We start from the raw sequence: 22,808 nt of genomic DNA, 5'->3' as shown, positions 1-22,808 counted from the left end.
GGGATGTGCGTTCAAAGTTATGGTTATACAAATTCCAAACTACAATACCCTAGCACAGTTATTACTTTGATAGGACAAGTCACCTAGCTTATGCACATGCGATGCAAACGTTGATTACAAGATTAGGGTTGTCAATCCTAACACGTAACTCCATAAAGCTCCTAAGACCCTTGAAAAGTCCTCACTCTCAATTAACACGTGTCGTTTTAAGGGAAGCTAACTGTAGCGTCTACTAGGTGGATCTAACTCGCTAGAACTCTCTCACAGTTATGAAGCAAGTTATATTAAATCATACACAATTGTGTCACTCAATCATGCAGCATCAGGATTACTTAGGGAAGAAACAAAGTAAAAACAAAACGGATATTAAATAGAAAACTGGAATTGTATAGCCAAAGTCGTTACTAACACATCCCTAGAATCCTATGAGTTTAGTTACACATAATGAAATAAGCTAAACACATAAATTGAAGGGAAGACAATTTGAACATAAACTAAAGCAAATAAAACCCGTAGGTTGAATCCTTGTCGTTCTTGATGTTTTTCAAATCCGTCTTCAACTCCTTGCGCAATTGAATACTCTAGCTTTTGATCTCTCTGAATTATTTTGCAAAAAGAAGCTCTATGTTTGATGAAGCTTGAGGTCCTATTTATAGGGGAAAGTCAATCCTCATTGTAGAAGGAAAACATCTTCAAAATATGGTAAATCGTGGAGCAGATCTAGGGCTAATCGGATTTGCCGCCTTTCTCCGGCGGGCCGCCACACCTTGGCCGGCGATCGCTGCGTTGAAGTCCACAGTCTTTGTTCCTTCGGCGGCGGACCGCCGCATGACTTCCGGCGTGTGACATCCCTAACCCGAAACATGCATTATTTTGCATATTAGCATATTTTATAGTCATTACATATTATATTGTCATTTTTAGTATAGAGATATTAAGTATGCAATAGAGAATATATTTATGGTTATGATCGACACACTATAATCGAATATATGGATAGTTTTGATTTGCGGAAATCGTTAAATAGATGTATATATATATATATGTATATATATATTGTATTATTATAGTATAAATCAGTATATATATACAATAATTAGGTAAATGTGTGCATGTGTACCATATAGTACTAAGTAATTATGTACGTATATATAAATATATTAGTATATAGGAAATGACAGTAATCCTAAATCAATATAATATAAATAATAGTAGTAGTATAGCTTGAAATATGAATGTGTTAGTATGTACGTGGTCACCAATTAAAGTGCCACCAATTTCATAAGACAGATGTCAATAAAATAAAGTACTACGTAGCATGCAGGTTACCATTTATCTAAATTATTTATGCTTCATATACTAGTCTTCATGTTAATATTAGAGGGGGACGACATTAACCAAAAAAGGCATATATGTAGAGTCGGTGCACTCTTAGTGGACAAAAAAAATAGAATAACATATACTCAGTTCATTATTTATTAAGAAGAAATATCGAGAGCGTGAATTATAAAGAGAAACGAGAGTTAGGAGAAAAACAAGAATAGTAGAAAGAGTATTTAGGATTTAGAAGTAACAACTATATACAATCTGAGAGTGGCAAACGAAGAGAAGGGATCAAGCTTTTGAGTTGTTTACCTATCATATTCAGGTGTGTATAAATCACACTTTTAATTTTACATGTTTTATGTGCTTCTTGCTAGGTATTTATATAAAGTGAATAATTGGACTATATGATATGACTATGATATGATTATGTGTTATTTGATATCAATGGTGGAATATGATAGAAATATGCAATTGATGCAATAGATATGTTTTGCATATGGTATTGGAATTAACTGAATCATTTGATTAAAGAGGATCTGTGATAGTCTTGTCCTGGATCTGAAATCACAGTGGACACAATGGGACCTTCGGGTCAATCATATTGGGACCTTCGGGTCAAATCATATTGGGACCTACGGGTCAATTCACAGTGGGACCTACGGGTCAAATCATAGTGGGACCTTCGGGTCAAATCATACTGGCATATTGGAAATCCCGAGCAGATACCAGGATTGACCAGTCACAGAATAATAAATTGAACAGAGTGGCATATGCATATGTATATGAAGTTGTTTATATTGTTCGTTGGTAATTGTTATATATATTGGTTAGAGAATATGTTTGAGTTTTGGGATGTGGAATTAAAAGTAAGGTTTATATACACTAAGTTGTGGCTCATATAAACCACTAATATTTTTCAGGAATAAGATATCAATGATTCGTGGGTTGATGTGAGTTACAGTTATTATAAGGGTCGGCGGCTGACACGTTTTGGCAACCTTCTCCTCCTCATCATTTTTGCATGTAGATAAATGTATAGTATATAGAGTGGTGAGAGGGTCCAACTGCCTGTTAGAATGTTTTGAAATATGTACTTGATAAATAGTGGTTTTTGAAATTATATAATACGTGTGGATTATTTATTTAAAAATTTTTGAATTTATTTATAGTAAGTGCATATGTCATAAGTGTTGGGGTGTGACAGTTTAGGTGGTATCAGAGCGGGGATAGAATCCCGCTGGGACGTAGCATTCGTGCATATCATATGATACATTTTGGTTATAAGTTTCATTTGCATTTGTATTGTCATGAACATATGTCACTGAGGAGAGAAGGGTCAGCCACCCTGCATCGTCAATTAATTGTAGAAACATCTCATATACACGCTGCATCATATTGGGATTTTTGGTACATGGACCAATGATGAGGTAAACAGGTAAAAAATTTAAAGAGCTCGGAAAAGTAGAAATTGTTGATTTTATGGGGCTAATCTGACTGAGGCTGAGATATAGTTAAAAGTGATAGAACTGGTGTTCAATCAGATGAGTTGTATGTCAGAAGATGTTTTTGATTATAGGGTATCTCTTCTTTGAAGCAATACTTACTCTTGGTGGGAAATAACAAGCTATATACAACCTCTGGTATTCAGTTCAGACGATTTTTCTAGAGAACTCAATGCTAAATATATGCAGAGAAGTATATTGTTATAAGAAGAAGAGAAGGTTTTATCTTTAATCAAGGAACTCTGTTTGTTGATTATGAGCTGACATTATTTCAATATACACAGTTTTCTAGAGAAGGTGTTGCGAGTTAATTCAGTTGAGCTGCCAGCGGGTATTGATTCTCTTGGTCATACACAAGCTTTGATTATTATTATGGGTATATATTGGTTTTCACTTCATCGAACCAAGGTATCTTGTCAAGTAAAAGAAATGGTAATATAATCATCGAGACGGGATTGAGTGATATTTTACGGTAATCAATATCTTGTTCCAGGTTTTCTTATATTATCTATATCGGCTTTTTGATTTATTGGAAGTGCAGATTTATCTGGATTTTCACCTTATCAGGAGACATATTTCTCTATTGAGCATTGCATTTATTTTTATTTCTACTTATCAACCATCTTCATTAGATATTCAAGAGTTTAAGAAACAGTTACAAGAATTGTCAGACAAGAGATATGTATCACTCAATGTTTTACTATGGAGAGCACCAATATTATTTTTGAAGAAGAAAGATGATACACTGCGACATTATATACACTATTGGAAGTCGAATCGAGTGACAGTGAAGAATAGATATCTATTACCGAGAATAGAAGACTTATTTGATCAATATCAAGGTATGCAACTGTTTTCGAGTACTGATTTTCGATCAAGATATCATCAGTTGAAGATAACTAAAGAGAATATTGCAGAGACACCATTTTGAACTCAGTACGGCCATTATGAGTTTTGGTTATGCCTTTCGAATTAACTATTGTACCTACAATTATTTATGGCATTGATGAACTCTCAACTATTCCTGGATCAGTTAGCGATTATTTCTATTGACTTACTATTATATTCATGAAGTACAGATGAGCATGTTAATCACTTGCAGTCAGTATTACAAGTTCTGCGAGATAAACAGATTATTGCAAGATTGAGTAAATGTGAGTTTTTGCTCAAACATGTAGTATTGTTGGGACACGTGGTGTCAGGTCATGGAATAGAAGTGGATCTACATAAGATTGAACTGGTTTTCAACTGGAAATATTTCTCGATTAGTATTCAATTGATAATGAAGTTAGTACGACAGAATTCTTCTTTTATATGGGGTGAAGCATATCAAAAGAGTTTTAATGAGTGGAAGCATCGATTGAATATGTCATCTATTTTGGTTATCTCCGCAGGTACAAGATATTATGTTATTTATATTGATGCGCTGAAACATGGATTTGGTTATCTTTTGACTTAATGGAAAGTATATTGATCATGCGTTGTAACAATCGCAAGTACATGAAGTTTCTTATTCTGTTCAAAATCTGTTATTAGTGACATTATTTTGCTTTGAAGATTTGACATCATTATCTGCAGGAACGCTTATATGGTATTCTAGTATCTTATATATTGACAGAGATCCGCGATTTATTATCTCAGTCTTGATAAAGTCTTTTTGTGAGTTTCACCTCAGAAAGGAGTCATGCGATTCGAGCAAAAAGGTTAACATTACCTCCAGAGTTGGCACAGATTCATAATATTTTCTATGTCAGTAGGATTCGGCTTTATCGATCTGATCCTTCACATGTTGTAAAAGATCCTGATATACAAATTTTTGAAAACTTGAGTTATATAGAAGAACCTGTCAATATAGTGGACCGCCGGATGAAACAATTGTGAAGAAAAGATGAGAAAGAACTATCCACATCTATTTACGGGTTAGCAATTTCTTTGAGTACGTTAACATGGAGAGGAATGAATTTTGCGGACAAAATTCTTAAAGAGGGGAAGAATTGTGACATCCCTAACCCGAAACATGCATTATTTTGCATATTAGCATATTTTATAGTCATTACATATTATATTGTCATTTTTAGTATAGAGATATTAAGTATGCAATAGAGAATATATTTATGGTTATAATCGACACACTATAATCGAATATATGGATAGTTTTAATTTGCGGAAATCGTTAAATAGATGTATATATATATATATATATTGTATTATTATAGTATAAATCAGTATATATATACAATAATTAGGTAAATGTGTGCATGTGTACCATATAGTACTAATAATTATGTACGTATATATAAATATATTAGTATATAGAAAATGACAGTAATCCTAAATCAATATAATATAAATAAGAGTAGTAGTATAGCTTGAAATATGAATGTGTTAGTATACGTGGTCACCAATTAAAGTGCCACCAATTTCATAAGACAGATGTCAATAAAATAAAGTACTACGTAGCATGCAGGTTACCATTTATCTAAATTATTTATGCTTCATATACTAGCCTTCATGTTAATATTAGAGGGGGACGACATTAACCAAAAAAGGCATATATGTAGAGTCGGTGCACTCTTAGTGGAAAAAAAATAGAATAACATATACTCAGTTCATTATTTATTAAGAAGAAATATCGAGAGCGTGAATTATAAAGAGAAACGAGAGTTAGGAGAAAAACAAGAATAGTAGAAAGAGTATTTAGGATTTAGAAGTAACAACTATATACCATCTGAGAATGGCAAATGAAGAGAAGGAATCAAGCTTTTGAGTTGTTTACCTATCATATTCAGGTGTGTATAAATCACACTTTTAATTTTACATGTTTTATGTGCTTCTTGCTAGGTATTTATATAAAGTGAATAATTGGACTATATGATATGACTATGATATGATTATGTGTTATTTGATATCAATGGTGGAATATGATAGAAATATGTAATTGATGCAATAGATATGTTTTGCATATGGTATTGGAATTAACTGAATCATTTGATTAAAGAGGATCTGTGATAGTCTTGTCCTGGATCTGAAATCACAGTGGACACAATGGGACCTTCGGGTCAATCATATTGGGACCTTCGGGTCAAATCATATTGGGACCTACGGGTCAATTCACAGTGGGACCTACGGGTCAAATCATAGTGGGACCTTCGGGTCAAATCATAGTGGGACCTTCGGGTCAAATCATACTGGCATATTGGAAATCCCGAGCAGATACCAGGCTTGACCAGTCACAGAATAATAAATTGAACAGAGTGGCATATGCATATGTATATGAAGTTGTTTATATTGTTCGTTGGTTATTGTTATATATATTGGTTAGAGAATATGTTTGAGTTTTGGAATGTGGAATTAAAGGTAAGGTTTATATACACTGAGTTGTGGCTCATATAAACCACTAATATTTTTCAGGAATAAGATATCAATGATTCGTGGGTTGATGTGAGTTACAGTTATTATAAGGGTCGGCGGCTGACACGTTTTGGCAACCTTCTCCTCCTCATCATTTTTGCATGTAGATAAATGTATAGTATATAGAGTGGTGAGAGGGTCCAACTGCCTGTTAGAATGTTTTGAAATATGTACTTGATAAATAGTGATTTTTGAAATTATATAATACGTGTGGATTATTTATTTAAAAATTTTTGAATTTATTTATAGTAAGTGCATATGTCATAAGTGTTGGGGTGTGACACGGCGATCGTCGGGCGAGACTCACTTCCAAGTGTAATTTTCCGAGGTGGGCCGCTGCATTGCTCTGGCCGCCGTACAACTTCGCGGCAGTCGCCGGTCGTCGTCTGACTCCAGATTTCCAGACTTTTGTTTTGACTCCCTTTTTCGGCTCAATTATGCACATTTCTCACAAAACACGTCAAAATACCAAAATAGATGAAATATGCAAATAATGGACATGTAGAGTGACTTTGACATCAAAAACACACCAAATAATTGCCTTAAAACAGTGCAAAATCCGAGTGTATCAGTACTACAACATAGCTCCATGGATTGCTAAACCCAAAGGGGATGAATTCAAGTTCCTTTCAAAATTATTATCTTCAATCTGTACATTATTCAGTGATACGAATGTACTTTATTAGATACTATTGGAATATCTTTTTAGTACCAAATATAAAACACACATTAAAAAATAAAATTTAATTCATGTGGTGGTATTATACCCTAGCCCCATTGGTTGCTAAACCCAAGAGGAATGATTCAAACTCCCTGCCCTTGGTGATGGTTTCGTTTGTGAGTGGGTACTACTACCTAGCCCCATAGATTGCTTAACCCAAAGGGTATGAATACAACTCTCGCCAAACATTAAATACTTACACAAGTACATCATTAAGTATTACACATGTACATTAAAGGCCACTTGGCGTATATTATTTAGTTCTACTTAGCCTAAACATAGATTGCTTAACCCAAAGGGTATGAATACAACTCTCGCCAAACATTAAATACTTACACAAGTACATCATTAAGTATTACACATGTACATTAAAGGCCACTTGGCGTATATTATTTAGTTCTACTTAGCCTAAACATTATTCCCTTAAACACGTACATTATTTAAATTCGGACTGTATATTATTAGACATTAGGCGTACATTATTTCTTGTAAGAGGCATATGCATTACTCAGAAACTTACGAGAATATTGAACTCCTATTTCTCCAATATTTTTTAGCGAAAAAATAGTTAGAATTGAAGTAAAATCGATGAATCATAGAAAGAAATAATCATATTGAGATTTAATAAAGGAAAAGAAATAAAAGGTAAGTAAATACAGAAGACGTGAATCATGGAAATGCAATAACCGTCGATTTTTAACTACTCCCCTAAATGCCCTTTTCAAATTATTTTTATTAATTTATTAAATTCATGTGACATAAAAATCAGTCATTAGATCTTTAAATTATAAGGCTGAGATTTAGAAAAAAAGTTGAACAAAAAGATATAAATACATCTTTATAAAAGTATACGGGTCTTCAATTTATGGTAGACCGTAGACTATGCGTTATAATAATGCACGTCCTTATTATTTATGCCGATAGTTTTGAATTAGTTAGGTGAGGGATCCAAAAACGCGTTCAATTGTCAACCTTCAAAAATTTATGTTAATCAAGATTCAAGATGCGCCAACATATAAATTGTTAATAGATTTATTATATTTAAAGTAGTAATCATGCGTAAGTAATGAACGATATAGTATTAAAAAGGAATTTGACAAACAAGTACTACTTCCTACTTTGAATAATATTTCCTTCGTCCCTGATTAATTGTCACTTTATTATATTTAAAAGTAGTAATCATGTGTAAGTAATGAACGATATAGTATTAAAAAGGAATTTGACAAACAAGTACTTACTACTTTGAATAATATTCCATCCGTCCCTGATTAATAGTCACTATTTTTCATTTTGATTCGTCCCTTAATAATTGTCACACTTCATTTTTATCCTAAATGATAGATAGGTCTCACATTATATTAACTCATTTCACTCACATTTTATTATAAAATTAATATAAAAAGTGAGTCTCACATTCCACAAACTTTTTCGACAATCTTTTTTTTACATTTTTTAAAATCCGTGTCCCGTCAAAGAGTGACGATTAATCGGGGACGGAGGAAGTACTTAATTGTATAAATAGAATATGAAGATATCTGAATCGAACAAGTTGAGCTTCTGAAATCAATAGCGTAATTGATAATGGCTGAATCAATATCTCCGATGAATGGCGGCAGCGGCACATATAGTTACGCTAGAAACTCCACTTGGCAGGTTCACTTAAATTCCAATTTCTTGATGTTTTATACTCCCTATGATTCAATTAATTACTAATTTGTTTCTTAAACTACATACAGAGAAAAGGGGCGCTTATTGTGGAAGATGCAATAAAAGAGGCAGTGATGGAGAGCCTTGATCTACCAAAGGTGTTGTGTGATTCCAACAACACCTTCGTCGTTGCCGACCTCGGATGCTCGGTGGGGCCCAACACATTCTACGCCATGGACACCATCATCGAAGCCGTTCAACGCAAGTGTAACAACAACAGTAGCCTCGAATTCCAAGTTGCGTTCAACGATCGAATTGGAAATGATTTCAACACTCTCTTCGCCTCTCTTCCTGAGCATGGGAGGAACAGGAACTACTTTGCGGCGGCCGTGCCTGGCTCCTTCTACGGCAGGCTCTTCCCTTCCTCTTCCATCCAAATCGCCTATTCCTCGGCCTCGCTCAACTGGCTGTCCAAGGTGCCCGAGGGGTTGACCGTGGAAGGCTCTCCTGTGTGGAACGCCGCGAAGATCCACTACAGTGGGGCCCCCGATGCGGTGGCCAGGGCTTACGAGGACCAGTTGGAGGAAGACATGGAGGTGTTTTTCAGATGCAGAGCTCGGGAGATTGCGGCCAGAGGGCTGATGCTGTTTAACATGGCCGTCGTGCCTAGCAGAGACGTGCAGCATCGTATGGCTTCGATGTTTACTTTTATCGAGTCCATCCTCATCGACATGGTCAACGAGGTATATATCATTTTTGCTTTGTACTACTCCCTCTATCTCAAGTCATATTTAATACTCCCTCCATCCCATTGAAGATGATCCACTTTCCTTTTTAGTTTGTCCCAATTAAGATGACCCATTACTTAAAATGGAAACACTTTTATCTCTACTTTATTCCCTCTCTCTTACTTTACTCTCTCCTCTCAACACACAAAATAAATTTGCATAAAATCTCGTGCCGCCCAAGAAAGGGGTCATCTTTCTGGGAACGGAGGGAATATTTGACTTAACACAAGTTTTTAAAAAAAAAAAAAAAATGGGTTGAAAATGTCAGTAGATATGAATCTCACTTTTATATATAATCTACTAAAACGTGAATGTGGACTTTTAATGGGATATTAATTAAGCGTTAGAATATAATGTGTGCAGGGAGTATTAGCGCAAGAGCGAGTGGATTCGTTCAACATTCCTATTGTATTTCCTTGCGTGGATCAAGTAAGGAGATTGATTGAGAAAAACAAATGTTTTGAAATTGTGAAAATGGAAAAGGTGGAAATTGCAGGAAAGAGGGATAGTAAGATTTCAGTAATGCACATTAGAGCAGGATTGGAAGGGACTTTGAGCCATCACTTTGGAAGTGAGACTGTGGAACAAATTTTTGAGAGGGCCATCCAACAACAACACAATCTTAAATTCAATCAAATTGACATAAGCTCTACCGGTATCTTTGTTGTGCTCAGGCGCAACTAAATAAATTAATATTTTTTCTCTTTAATAAGGTAGAATCATATCAATAAATGCAAGAGCTCAAAAATTGTACACCGATTCATATCATTCCAGTTAACTATTTTTATTTTTATATACTATTATAGTTACGATTAATATCATTCCAGCTAACTATTTTTATTTTTATACATCGTAATTGCTATTCATATCAAATACAAATGGTGGTTCAATTAGATAAGTAAGTTGGGAATGAGAAATATAATAAATATGCTCATTTTGATTAATAACAAGATGCACAAGTATTAGACATGGACCACTCATCCTTTAAAAGGCCTCATAAGGTGAAGGGTTATCCATCCTTATATAGAAGAGATAGGATCATCACCAAGTCGATGTGGAACAGAATTTAGAGAATTTAACACGCCCCCTCACGTGTGGGCTGGAAAAGACATCGGTCTTCCATCACGTGGGTAAGCAATGCTAGAGATAAGAGAACCATCATCGATGTGGGTTGGAAAGGGCATCGGTCTTCCACTCGTGAGGTAGATAAGAGATAAAGAGAAAACCTTCATCGACTTGGGCCCGCTCTGTTACCATATTAGAAATTGGCTACTCACCCCTTAAAAGGCCTCATAAGGGGGAGGGTTATCCATCCTTATATAGAAGAGATAGTATTAGAAATGGGTCACTCACCCCTTAAAAGGCCTCATAAGGGGGAGGGTTATCCACACTTATATAGATTAGATTTGATCATCACCAAGTCGATGTGGGACAGGATTTAGAGAATTTAACACGCCCCCTCACGTGTGGGCCGGAAAGGACATCGGTTTTCCACTCGTGAGGTACATAAGAGATAAAGAGAAATCCACCATCGATTTGGGCCCGCTCTGATACCATATTAGAAATGGACCACTCACCCCTTAAAATGTCTCATAAGGGGGAGGGTTATCCACACTTATATAGATTAGATTGGATCATCACCAAGTCGATATGGGACAGAATTTAGAGAATTTAACACGTCTAGTACTAGAATAATACCCTGCCATGGTACAGAACCCGGGTTCAATTCCTGGCTAGTGCATCATTCCTTGGTGTGATGATTTCTTGCTTTGTTAGGGTATTGGGTTACCCTTATATGCCGTTTGTGGGCTAATTTGCAATTGCTCTGAGTTTCTAATTTTTATAGAGTACTTTTCTATTAACTTTCTTGTATGTTATCACCATTATATCTGCAAGCATTTGAACCTTTTTTCCATATCCAAGTCATTTATCTACTCAATGGAATATATTTATGAGAAATCACAATGAACATACATGGACATTTGAGTCATATTTTACGTCATGGACCTACATGCCTGAAGATGTTATGATCTTCGCATTCGACACAATGATAGGAGAGACAGATTTGGAAGTGCCGATTTCTTGTTTTGGACTAAGGTTCTTGAATCTTTCTTTTTTTAGGATTTGGATCTAATAATATCAAGTTTGGGGCTGAAATTAAATCCAGAGTGTTAGACCAAATTAAATAATTGTGTGGACTTAAAATTCAAGTTAAAGGTTTTGGGGCTGCTTAATTTATTTGAGTTTGGGCTAATGAAATTAAGGTTGGGCCTTGATAGAGGTTTTAAGTTGTTAAGTTACTTAATTCTTTGATTTAACTAATTAGTTCTAAAATTCTAAGGAACGAACTAGAACTAAATTGAATATTAGGAATATTTTGAATGTGTCATGTCTTCACACATGACATCATTCGCTCTTACACGCTGCCGCTAAACAGTAGTACTTTTTCGAGTTCATGTATTGTTAAGATACTATTTCATTTAAATTATTTACTGTTGAGATGATCATTTGATTCTTTCAAGTAATTCACATTTTTTTTAAAGTTACGATCAATTGTGCCAATATTCTACTTTTCTCCTCACTTCTTTGATCTTCTCCCAGTCACGATAAACTATGTTTTATATTCTTAGGAAATGTCGTGACAGAGATATTGTACTAATGCAACATTGATAGTAGCTGAAGTTCTCATGGAAAGTGTCGCTGCTCGTTGCACTGGCACATTCATAACATAATTTGCTGAAGAAGAAAGACATGGATCATAATTTTCTTTCTGCTTTAATCTGCTGAAGAAGAAAGATATGGCTCAATAAGATGGAAATTTTTCTAATAATTTAGGAACTTGTAATACTAATATTGATTGAATGATTAATCTCGATTGCAACAAATGTTTATTTATTAATTTAGACACTAGTCTAATAGCAATTCCAAGCAGACAAAATATGAGAAATACGATGTCATTGCTTAATGAAGTTGATACACACCTTTGAATGGATTGTTAATTTCCTCTTTCTCTTAGCATTGAAGAATAGATAAACTTAATTATTCAATCACAAACAACTAACACAATTTGATTTAATAATCAGTCAGAAACCAAAGCATCAGGCACTAGTGGTCTAGTGGTAGAATAGTACCCTGCCACGATACAGACCCGGGTTCGATTCCCGGCTGGTGCAATTTCATTTTCTTGGCTAATTTGCAATTGAATTTGAGTTTATGTTTTAATTTATTTGATTTTTTTTTTATCAAAATACCACGTGTAACAAAAAACTAGCAGATCATTTTAACCTTTGTTTGCTTCTTTTTTGTTTTATCATAAATCTACACGTTTACAGTTTACTAAAACTAAATCAACTGGTTGTATGTCATGTCATATGATTGATGGTCTCCTTTCCTATTATGCTGAACTAACAGAACATAACCACACCACAATATATTTACTTTTTTTGTATGTTGACACTATAAACTATAGTAAACATGGAAAATACATTTTTGGTCCTAAATTTGTCAACAGGAAATGCATGAAAATTTATGGGCAGACACTGTGTTCAGACAGTGTGTTGTGTAATGAAGATATTGGACTGATTTGTCCAATTCTGAGCCTTTTTCTATATCCACTCATTTTTCTACTCAATGGAATATATACTTGGGTAGTTTCCTTTTTATTCAATGGAATATATATAGATTATGTATTTTATAAGTGGGTGGACATTTTTTATTATCTTTGAACAAAGCAAGGCTGAACCTAGAAAAGAAAAGTTTGTGGTTGTAAGTGATTGGCCTATTGTAAATAAATTAGGACTAAAGGTAATATTCCTTTCTTTATCTCATTTTATAAGTTCAGTTGAATTAGTGGTATAAAAAACATGTGTTAAAGTTGATTATTTTATCTGTGTCCAAAGTTGAAGTTGAAATTCGAATCATCTTGTTACAAGGTTTCCACCTGGATATAAAGTTAGTGCTTGTATAATTAAGTGGCCTAAATTGGGAGTAAAGGTTATATTCTCTGCAATTTTGTACTCAATGTTATGATCAATCTTTTGGATGTAGCTAATATACTAAGTGATAGTATTATGTTTTTTTAAAGTAATGCAATTTCTCGAAATGCAATGTTACAAAAAATTAAAAACAAGCCAGTCATAGAAATGGTTGTTGCATTTACTTAAATGTAACATGTATTCTGCTATAATGTTCATTTCTTTTATCATACTCAATGCATTGAATCATTGGGGCCTCTCTGCACTGCCTCATTTCTTTTATACATTGCATTGTCAGAACCCAAAAGTCTACTATTTAATCACTCGTCTATTCTTTTCTTTGCAAGTCAATAAATTAGAATTTCATATCTTCTTATAGGCTGCCCCTGTCATGTTATCTCTTTCATCGTCCTGCTGTATAAATCTTTTATGTCCACTAGTGATGGACCCTTTAAAGAAGGAAGGGGGCCTATATATTCCCACCAAACATTTATTTTGTAGTAAATTTTAGGATTGACTATTTTCGATATAACACGGAATTTTGACACAATCATACATGAAATTAATGAATTTGAATCAATTTTTATTGGATTTGTGTCTTTGTTGCATTGACTTGTTAAGAATCCAATAATTTTGGGCTAGATTAATTAAGTCCTTATCAAATACGTGTTATTAGGTTTTAATTGTGTAAATTAGGTTCTGATTGTTATCGGATTGTTATCGTGTCATTAACGAATTCATGTCAGGTGTGGATAGTGTTCGGATTAGAATTTAGCAGATCAGCTCCATGTTCGGACTAAGAATTACTATTTCCTTAACAGGTATGATCCAGCTTAGACCTCATAGATTAGATCGTTATCAGTTTAATTTGTTTACAATCCAACTCCATGGTATGACATTCCAAGCAAATTTTCATCCCAGATTAGTGACTAGTGACATATGAGTCAATATTCTGAAGCACTCACCTACCTATATATTTCCTCCGTCTCAAAAGTGTGAACATTTGGTTCGACACTAGTTTTAATGTATAATTGGTAAAATAAAAGAAAGATAGAAAGGAAAAGTAATTAAAGTATTGTTAGTGGATAATGGGTTAGAGAAAAGAGTTTGCAAAATTAGAAAGTAAGTACATACTAAAAAGGAAATAGTTTATACTACTTTTTAAGTAAAAGGGAGTATTTTTCAGCATAAAACTATAGCCCAATCTAATTTTGAAATCTAACACATATGATTCATGATTGCAAAGTAATGTACACCATACAAGATTTAGATCAATATATAGCTTTTGACTTCTTTTTCGCTTGTTCAAAGCTTTTTTCCTTTTTCTGTCTTGTGCTCTTTGAAGTAAGTAGTTATGACTGGAAAATGAATATTCCCAAATTACAAGGAGATACAATGCACTTATACTTATTCAAAAATTGGGAATATTACGTGGTGGAAAATTATACTAGTAGTAGCATGTTTTTTGGAACTTTATGAGTAGTTGAGTAGTCATTCACTCATGAATTCCAAGTCTTAAATTATGAGTTAGAGCAATCTTTAAGTAAATGCACAATGAATACTGAGCCCATCAACGTAACCCCATGTCATGTGTGTATGTACATTGCTTACTCAAAATCTTCTGCTTCTGATTCTGCTTTGTCGGTGGGAAGATATATCGGTGGTTAGAGCTCGAAACGAATATACATATGATAAATGCAATAAAGAGTTAGAATAACATTTCAAAAACACGAGCAATTAATTGAGGACCATAGTTTTTATTGCAAAACCTCTCGTCGGTGATGCGTTTGAGAAGAGTAACAATATTTTCACACGTGTCAGCTACAGCCTACAGTAGTACAATATAAAATTTATGATAATAAATGTATTTTCTTTTTCAGTTTAAATAAATATATAAACTCAAAGTTAAGGTTTCAATCCACAATCGACAATCCACTCTGATACGATGGTAACATTCAGTGAGACTCCATTTTGAAATTGATTGATTTTAGAATGGAACCTAATTAGGATTGAGATATTGGTACCTCATATTATAGAACTTTCAAAAAATTGGGTTTTTCTCACGAACTTTGAAATTGACAAATAATATCACAAACTTTACCTCGAGTTTGTTATTTCCCACCAAAGAAAAAATTCCGGCAAATAATGTCGTGATACGGATTTTTTTTCGTAATTTCTCGACAACAACTTCGCGAGCTTCAAGTTTTTCAACATTTGAGGATAGTTTTTCTTGAAGCACACTCACCAAAATTGTTTTTCAATCTAATAATATAGTCGGAATTTTTTCTTTTGTGGAAAATAACAAACTCAGCGTAAAGTTAGTGATATTATTGGTCAATTTTAAAGTTCTTGGGAAAAACCAACTTTTTTAAATTTTTATGATATTACGTGTCAATATCCCACTAGGATTTCATTGATCTTTCTTTCATATATATAGCTCAGATACATTCATGAAATGAGATCATAGCCTCTCTAAAGTTAACGAATTCGCAACTCATTGGAAGACATTATATCAATGTTATAGGCACAAAAATTTACAGATAACAACAAATCCACGGCCATTTTTCTAAGTACATGGCAATCTTGAAAAAAGAAAAAACTTGTAGTAACACTGACACAACACATCTCTCAAAAAAATACTATGTAACTTAACAGAGAGAATAATATATTTCGTATTTAGATATAATTAGCCTAAATGGCTAGGCTATATCAAAAAAAATCCCTCCAAAATTCCTATACAAACATCCAATTTACACCGAAGAAACCAACGTTGTTGTAGTATTAACCATCGAATTCAATCTCGCAAACACTCCAACCAAAGGGGCAGTGTTGTAAGTGCAAGCCTCGGTCTGCATAAAATTCCCCCTCCGATCCGCGAACTCGTCTTTGCTGTCGGGCCCACCAACGACTGCCCCTACGACCACGTTGGGGTTCGGGCTCCTGCGGCCGTACCAGTGGTCATACCCCTGGGTGCACCCCACGAACGTCTTGGTGTCCCTGTAGGACTCCATGGACGCGCATCGGTGGTGCACCCGCTTGGGGTAGTCCCGCCCGTACCCGACGAGGTAGCTGAGGCGCATGGGATTGGAGCCCAGGATGTAGGCCACCTGTGATTGGACGAATGAGAGGATCTCGTCGGGGCCCACCGAGGGATTCTTGGGGCAGGAGAGGTTTTGATTGGTGGAGCGGAGGTGGTCGGTGTAGACGGTTAGTAGGAAGACGGCGTTGGAGACGTACTGCATGTTGTTCCATTGGCGGGTGTAGAGGAGCCCCCCTGGGGTGCGCTGTACGTTAGCGGATCCGTTGTTTAGGTTTAGATTGGCGCAGATGTAGTGCTCTGCTTTCGAGGTGTATTCTTCTAGGATGTGCTTCTCTTGCTCTGTTTTCCCCTCTCTTGGCAACTGCAACACGATATACACAAAGAGATTAAATTGATTCGATATTACTGAGGTTATTCTTGTTAGACCTGCTCAAGGTTTACTGAATCGTCGGTTAAAACCGAAACCGTAACCGTCGGTTATGGTTCCGAACCGAAATCATGAGAATTTATCCGAACCGAAACCGTCAATTTTTGAACCGTGGTTCGGTTCAGGTTCAAAAATTTTCGAACCGAAACCGTGCCGGAACCGCAAAAAACCGGCGGTTTGGAACCGTAAAAAACCGTCGGTTCGGAACCGAAACCGAAACCGGCAGTTTTGGAACCGGAACTGTAACCGCGAAACACCCTCACGGTTCGGTTCCGGTTTGACAATTTCCAAAACTGGAACCGGCGGTTCCGGAACCATAACCGCCGGTTCCGAAACCATGGGCACCTCTAATTCTTGTTACAGAAAGAGAGTCAAGACTAATTTCACGTGGCATAATAACATAGCTAAAAATTGAGTCTAAATTATCCAATCAAAGAACATTCATAAAACTCAGTACTATTTAATCCATCAAACCAAACACCAGTTGAATTAGAAGTCTGAAGATAAGAGGACCAATGTTGAATTAGGAGTATTTATTCAAAATTAAAACAATAGCACTCACAATATTATAAATGACCTCGGTATGTAGTGAATAAAAATTCAGTGGTCCAGACATATTGTCACGTGGTGTGTTCAACCAATTATAATTGCATAAATAATTTCTCTCTTTATTTTTTTATTACAATTATGATTGATTGAACACACTACGTGATAATATGTACGTACCCTGAATTTTTACTCTTATGCAGGTGTGTGGGTGAGAGGGAGAGAATCCCATGTTGAGAATCTTGAGATTAACTGTCATTTCTATGTCTTATAAATAAGTAACTAAAGAGAATATCTTTAGTTTTGCTGGATTCTAGTAAAGAGGCAAAGCTTAGTGATGACGCCATCAAGAAGGACCTTTACATTTGTAGAGTTGGTTGATCCTAAGATAAAGTAAATTAGTTAAATTGCAATCAAGAAGTGCATCATTTGTAAGTGCTAATGCTTTGCGCCTTTTAAGATGGTGGGGTTTAGATATACAAAAGGGGAACAAATATTTGGTTTATGTGATTATGAATTTGAAAACAAAGACTCAAAAACCAATCCTATTGTTCCACTGTGGAGGCACCCTTTCCATAATTTGTCCCATTATATGTGTGCTAAAATCACGACCGACACTAATATAGTAACAAAACTCATGCCACAAATTTTACCCAAACCCAAATGTCCGTTTGCTTAGTAGAATTTTCTTGAAGTTATCTGATCTAAAATGTGTGTTTTTATCGTGTTTAGCCTTACACATCTTGCGTGTTAAAACGGACTAAGTATTAATCAAATGAGAGAGATGAATAAGTAAATTACCATAGAGGCGATAAGTTGGAGAGCAGCATACTTAACATCCCAGCTGAATTCAGTGATGGGCCAAGTGATCCCACCAAAAGAAATGGCATTATGAATGGTATAATTGAAGAAGTGTAGATTGTCGGTGGCTTTGTATAGCCACATAGCTGCCCACAATAACTCATCCTTGTATCCACTCACCGACGTATAGTATCCTTTCGCTCCTCCGATGCTCTCGTCGTATTTACCTCTATATTTATCCGCAAACTCAAACAACTACATACACACGTCATTCAAATACTCTAGTTAGGGACGAACGCAGAAAAAATCGACAAAACTGAAGTATTTTCAAGATTTCATACTTGACATGTTGAACAAAAGAAAATTCATAGTACTACTATACTTTATTCTCAATTTTAACATCATCATATGCTAATAACATCAAAGACCATTCCACACTTTTGCCACGAGGTTGTTTTGTAGTAAAATGCAATTTCATTATAATTTAAACGTATTATATGTACACATATATGAGATGATTCGAACCTTGATTTATTGTCTTGTTTGAAGTAAAAAAAAAATCTCTACAACTTTAGTAGTTATAACTGTAGTGCAAGTGACACTTAACAAATCACGATCCCTATTAATTGTGGCGAGAAAGTTGGACTACCTACCTATTTTAAGGAAGCAAACTGCCTTGCAACTACTTGTGTTTAGGGAAATTTGTCATAGCCAAATTCATCCACGTCATTGTGTTCATTACTTGTTTTTAAATATGCATTCTTTAATTACATATTAATAATGATTTAGACAACAAAAATAACCTAACATAACAAACTCATTAACTAACTTACCTGTTGTGCATGGTCCAGCAGAAGGTGGGAGTAGTGTGGGTTTGTTCTCCTAAACACAATCGAAGCCGCGGCCATGGCGGCGGCCGTCTCGGCCGCCACCTCAGAGCCGGGGTTCTCCTCGTCCACCTTGTAGGCGCGGCGGGAGGTCGTCATGTCCTCCGGCCTCTGCCAGCACAGGTGGTCGGTGTCGCCATCGCCCACCTGACCAACACGATTAACGGAATTAATTAAAATTAATGGTTAATTAAATTAGTCACAATCAAAAAGAAATGCTCCCATAATCACGAGGTAATTGCGTGCTTTATTTTGACACACGACATTTTCTGTTGTCTGAAACCGACACTAGTTATTACTACTAAGACTCGGTGTAGACTGACTAGAAAACAAGATTTGAAATTCCGGACCCCACGCACAAAATTAAGGGGCCGTTTGTTACTGCTGATGAAATTCAAATTTTCAAAGATGTAGATTTTTCCAAGCACTTCTATTTCCGGCGTGATTGTGGGATTTAAAGCCCACTACTTTTTCCTTTAATCCTCGTGAAAACTCGTGCTAAAAGTTGATTTCATTTGTTTATAATTTTAACTAATTTAGAAGTAGTAAAACGATGGACTCGAAACTGAGACCTTTTGAAATTTACCTGAGCCCACAAAACATGGGGATGGGTGTGTGCTTTAATGAAGTAGTCAGTCCCCCATTTGATAGCTTCAAGCGCGTGACGTAGCTCGCCCGCCGCGGCGATCTCGTCGCGGAATTCGATGACGCCCCACGACAGCATTGTGACGGTGAAGGCCATCGGGAGGCCGAACTTGACATTGTCGCCCGCGTCATAGTAGCCTCCCACCAAATCCACCTATTTATAAATATATTTTATTTGTTAATGAAGCGTCATTAATAAAGAGGACGATGACGAAGAAGAGGAGGAGGAAGTGGGCCCCACCCCTTGTTCGAGGCCGTCGGTGAGGCCGGAGTGGTGGCGCCAGGTGACTCTCTGGTTGTAGGGGAGGCGGCCGGAGCGCTGCGCCTCGAAGTAGAGGAGGCTCTTGGTGAGGGCGTCGGCGTAGTCGAAGAATTGGTGGGATAGGGAGAGAGTGGGGAAGAGGAGAAGAATTTGGAGCCATAATTTGAACCCCATTGTTGAATTTGAATGGGGGGAGGAAGCTCTCCTCTGCTTCCTGAGGCAATCACTTTCTTTCTTTTCCTTTTATTTCTTCTTTTTTCCTCTCACTATAGCGTGATAGCCTCCCTCTTTTTATAGCATCGCAAATCTTGCATGAGATTAGTATTTTTATTTTATTTTTTATTTACTTTAGGAATAAATAATATAACTAAATTTAGGTTGGATTATACAGTAAAATTAATTAGTGGGAGGGTCCACTAGATATATAGGTGACTTTAGCGAGTGTAAAACATTGACCTTATTTTATGTGTTGTGTTGTGAATGTTAAATTACATGTGCGTGTAGAGTGAATGAAACAGTTGCTATGTGAAAGGGGAAATTTTCGAATTCTTTCAAAATATTGAATGTGAAGATGCCTCATCATTTATACATTTGAAATGGCAGATGTAGATTCCTATTAATTACATGACCTTTTTGTTCCCTTGTGAGGAAAAAAGAGAAAAGACTATATGGCAGATGATACTAATTACTGCACCTCAAGTTACCCGGAATACTGTACTTGCACATGAAGTTACTGGGCTTATAATAAAATTTAATTGAATAACTTAATTATTACTGAGACTACAAGTACTCAAAATATGATCTTGATTACAGACAGACCTATTTTAGTAGTGGGACACGAAATCAAAATGGAGGTAAGAATTCAAGGATAGAAGATTTCTTATCTTGACGGTTTAAGCACATATTACTACTTGTTAGAATGTTGTTGAATTTTCAAATTTATTTAAATTCTCAACACCAATGTCAAAATTAGATTTTAATAGTTGGATGATCAAATGGAACTTCTCTTTGACATGTTTGGTTTTTGGATGATTAGTTTACAATTATATTGCTATTGAAATATGTAGTATGTTTCATACAATATCTTGAGACGAATTAATATGCCAACAAACAAAATTTGCAAATTGAAGAGAGAACCTGGTGAACAGAATAGATTGCCCAAAAGATGGTGAAATAGATAAGAAAAGCTTGTGTTCCACGAGCCTCCGATCCAACGAGAGGAAGAATAAGATTAATCAAAATAACAAGTAAACGGGAAAGTCATCAGTGTAAATTTGATATGGTTGATAATTGAATTGTGTTTTTCTCCTGAGACAATTGAATATGCCTTTATAGACTTGAGAGCTTTATTATTTTAATCAATCTAAAATTTCGAGTAAGTTTTGATTTCATTTTATTTCTTTCTCATTGAGGTGATTTCGACTAGTACTCTAGCAAATTTTCTTGAAATCACCACTTTAGTTAGAATATCAACGCATTGATATTCTGATCTCACACAAGGAAATTTCACAATTCCTGCATTGATATACACATGTATGAAATGTCTATCCTAATCCAAATCTTTTACTCACTCCATCCGCCATTAGGAGTCTCATTCATGGACGGTACGGATTTTAAGAAATATTAAGAAAAGTGGGTAGAAAAAATTAGTGGAATAGAGGTTCCACTTGTATATATTAGTTTTAAATGAAATATGAGTGGAATGAGTTGGTGGAAGGTAAAACCCTATTACCATTTATGGTAAAAGTGAACCGGAACTCTTATTCGCGGACGAACTAAAATAGAAAAATGGGACTTTTATTCGCGGACTGAGGAGTATTTGATAACTTTGGATTGAATTTTGTGAAATGGAGGCATTTTGTTGTCATAAAACAATTTGCATCAGTTGGAATTCGTTGAAACATACGCTAGAAATAGTTTTCTTACTTCCACATATACCAAGAGTCCAAGACCAAGATTATTCCAACAAACAGAAACCTCATATGATCGAATCCCAACGAACAAAAAACTGCATATAATCAATACTCTATAAAATCAAGAGAAAGCATTTTCATTTGATTTTGAGAAGATTCATAAACAGTTGGCCCCATGGGTTAGCTTGAAAACCGAAGATCGAGAATTAGAGTCAGAATTTTCAAGCGCGAAAAAAATGAGCACTATGGTAATAGCTTGAAATCAAATATTCCCTCCGTTCCATAGTAATAGAGACATTTTGCATTTTGGTACGTTCCATAGTAATAGAGTCATTTCCTTTTTTAATAAAAGTCAACACATTTTTTCACACCTACGTTACTCTCTCTTACTTTTTCCTCTCTTCATCTCTCTACCTTTTTTATTTTCCACTTTGTTCTTCATTTACTTAACTCACCTAACACAATTTCTCTTAATCTCCGTGCCGAAAAGAAATGACTACGTTACTATGGAACGGAGGAAGTATGATATACCAGCTAAATCAAGTGGTATAGTATGATACACATTCTATTAGGCTTGTCAAATCGGACATCTACAGATATCCGATCTGAAAATTTCAGGTACCTGATCCCGAATTTTTCAATAACTGATACCCGATACTCGGTCCAAAACGGATTTCGAGTATTCAGTCCCATTTTGAATTTTTTTTTTTTAAATTAACTACAAACTTGTTCAAAAAAGTTAGTTGTTTAAATTTGATACAAACTCAAAGTAGATTAATTTTAAGAGAAAATAATGACCAGTAAACTAAAGTTTCAAGCAGCTTTTATCAAACTCCACTAGTCAAAACCATAGTTATATAGTTGTTCCAAGATTTTAGTTATAGTAGAATGTTAACAAATAATATGCTACCGTTTTTT

The 22,808-nt window shown here is 35.3% G+C and overlaps 2 protein-coding genes and 1 non-coding gene across 3 annotated transcripts; 2 read left to right on the top strand and 1 right to left on the bottom strand.

Moving 5' to 3' along the window:
- Positions 1 to 8,475: 8,475 nt before the first annotated feature.
- Positions 8,476 to 10,190, top strand: LOC125223752 (loganic acid O-methyltransferase-like). Its single transcript, XM_048127039.1, has 3 exons — positions 8,476 to 8,613; positions 8,697 to 9,350; positions 9,759 to 10,190. Exons 1-3 carry the CDS (start codon positions 8,542 to 8,544, stop codon positions 10,077 to 10,079), a joined length of 1,047 nt encoding a protein of 348 aa, XP_047982996.1. The 5' UTR covers positions 8,476 to 8,541; the 3' UTR covers positions 10,080 to 10,190.
- Positions 10,191 to 12,497: 2,307 nt separating this feature from the next.
- On the top strand, positions 12,498 to 12,568 carry TRNAG-GCC. Its single transcript has one exon. It is a non-coding gene; the product is annotated as a tRNA-Gly (tRNA).
- A 3,295-nt stretch (positions 12,569 to 15,863) lies between these two features.
- LOC125217661 (endoglucanase 11) lies at positions 15,864 to 20,246 on the bottom strand. Its single transcript, XM_048119178.1, has 5 exons — positions 19,957 to 20,246; positions 19,657 to 19,869; positions 19,017 to 19,217; positions 18,184 to 18,438; positions 15,864 to 16,770 (listed from the first exon to the last, which is right to left on the bottom strand). Exons 1-5 carry the CDS (start codon positions 20,149 to 20,151, stop codon positions 16,120 to 16,122), a joined length of 1,515 nt encoding a protein of 504 aa, XP_047975135.1. The 5' UTR covers positions 20,152 to 20,246; the 3' UTR covers positions 15,864 to 16,119.
- Between the last annotated feature and the right edge of the window lie 2,562 nt (positions 20,247 to 22,808).

This window comes from Salvia hispanica, chromosome 4 (genome assembly GCF_023119035.1).
Source record: "Salvia hispanica cultivar TCC Black 2014 chromosome 4, UniMelb_Shisp_WGS_1.0, whole genome shotgun sequence".
Lineage (NCBI taxonomy): Eukaryota > Viridiplantae > Streptophyta > Magnoliopsida > Lamiales > Lamiaceae > Salvia > Salvia hispanica.
The sequence above is the reverse complement of the archived record's forward strand: the minus strand, read 5'-3'. Positions and strand labels throughout refer to the sequence as shown.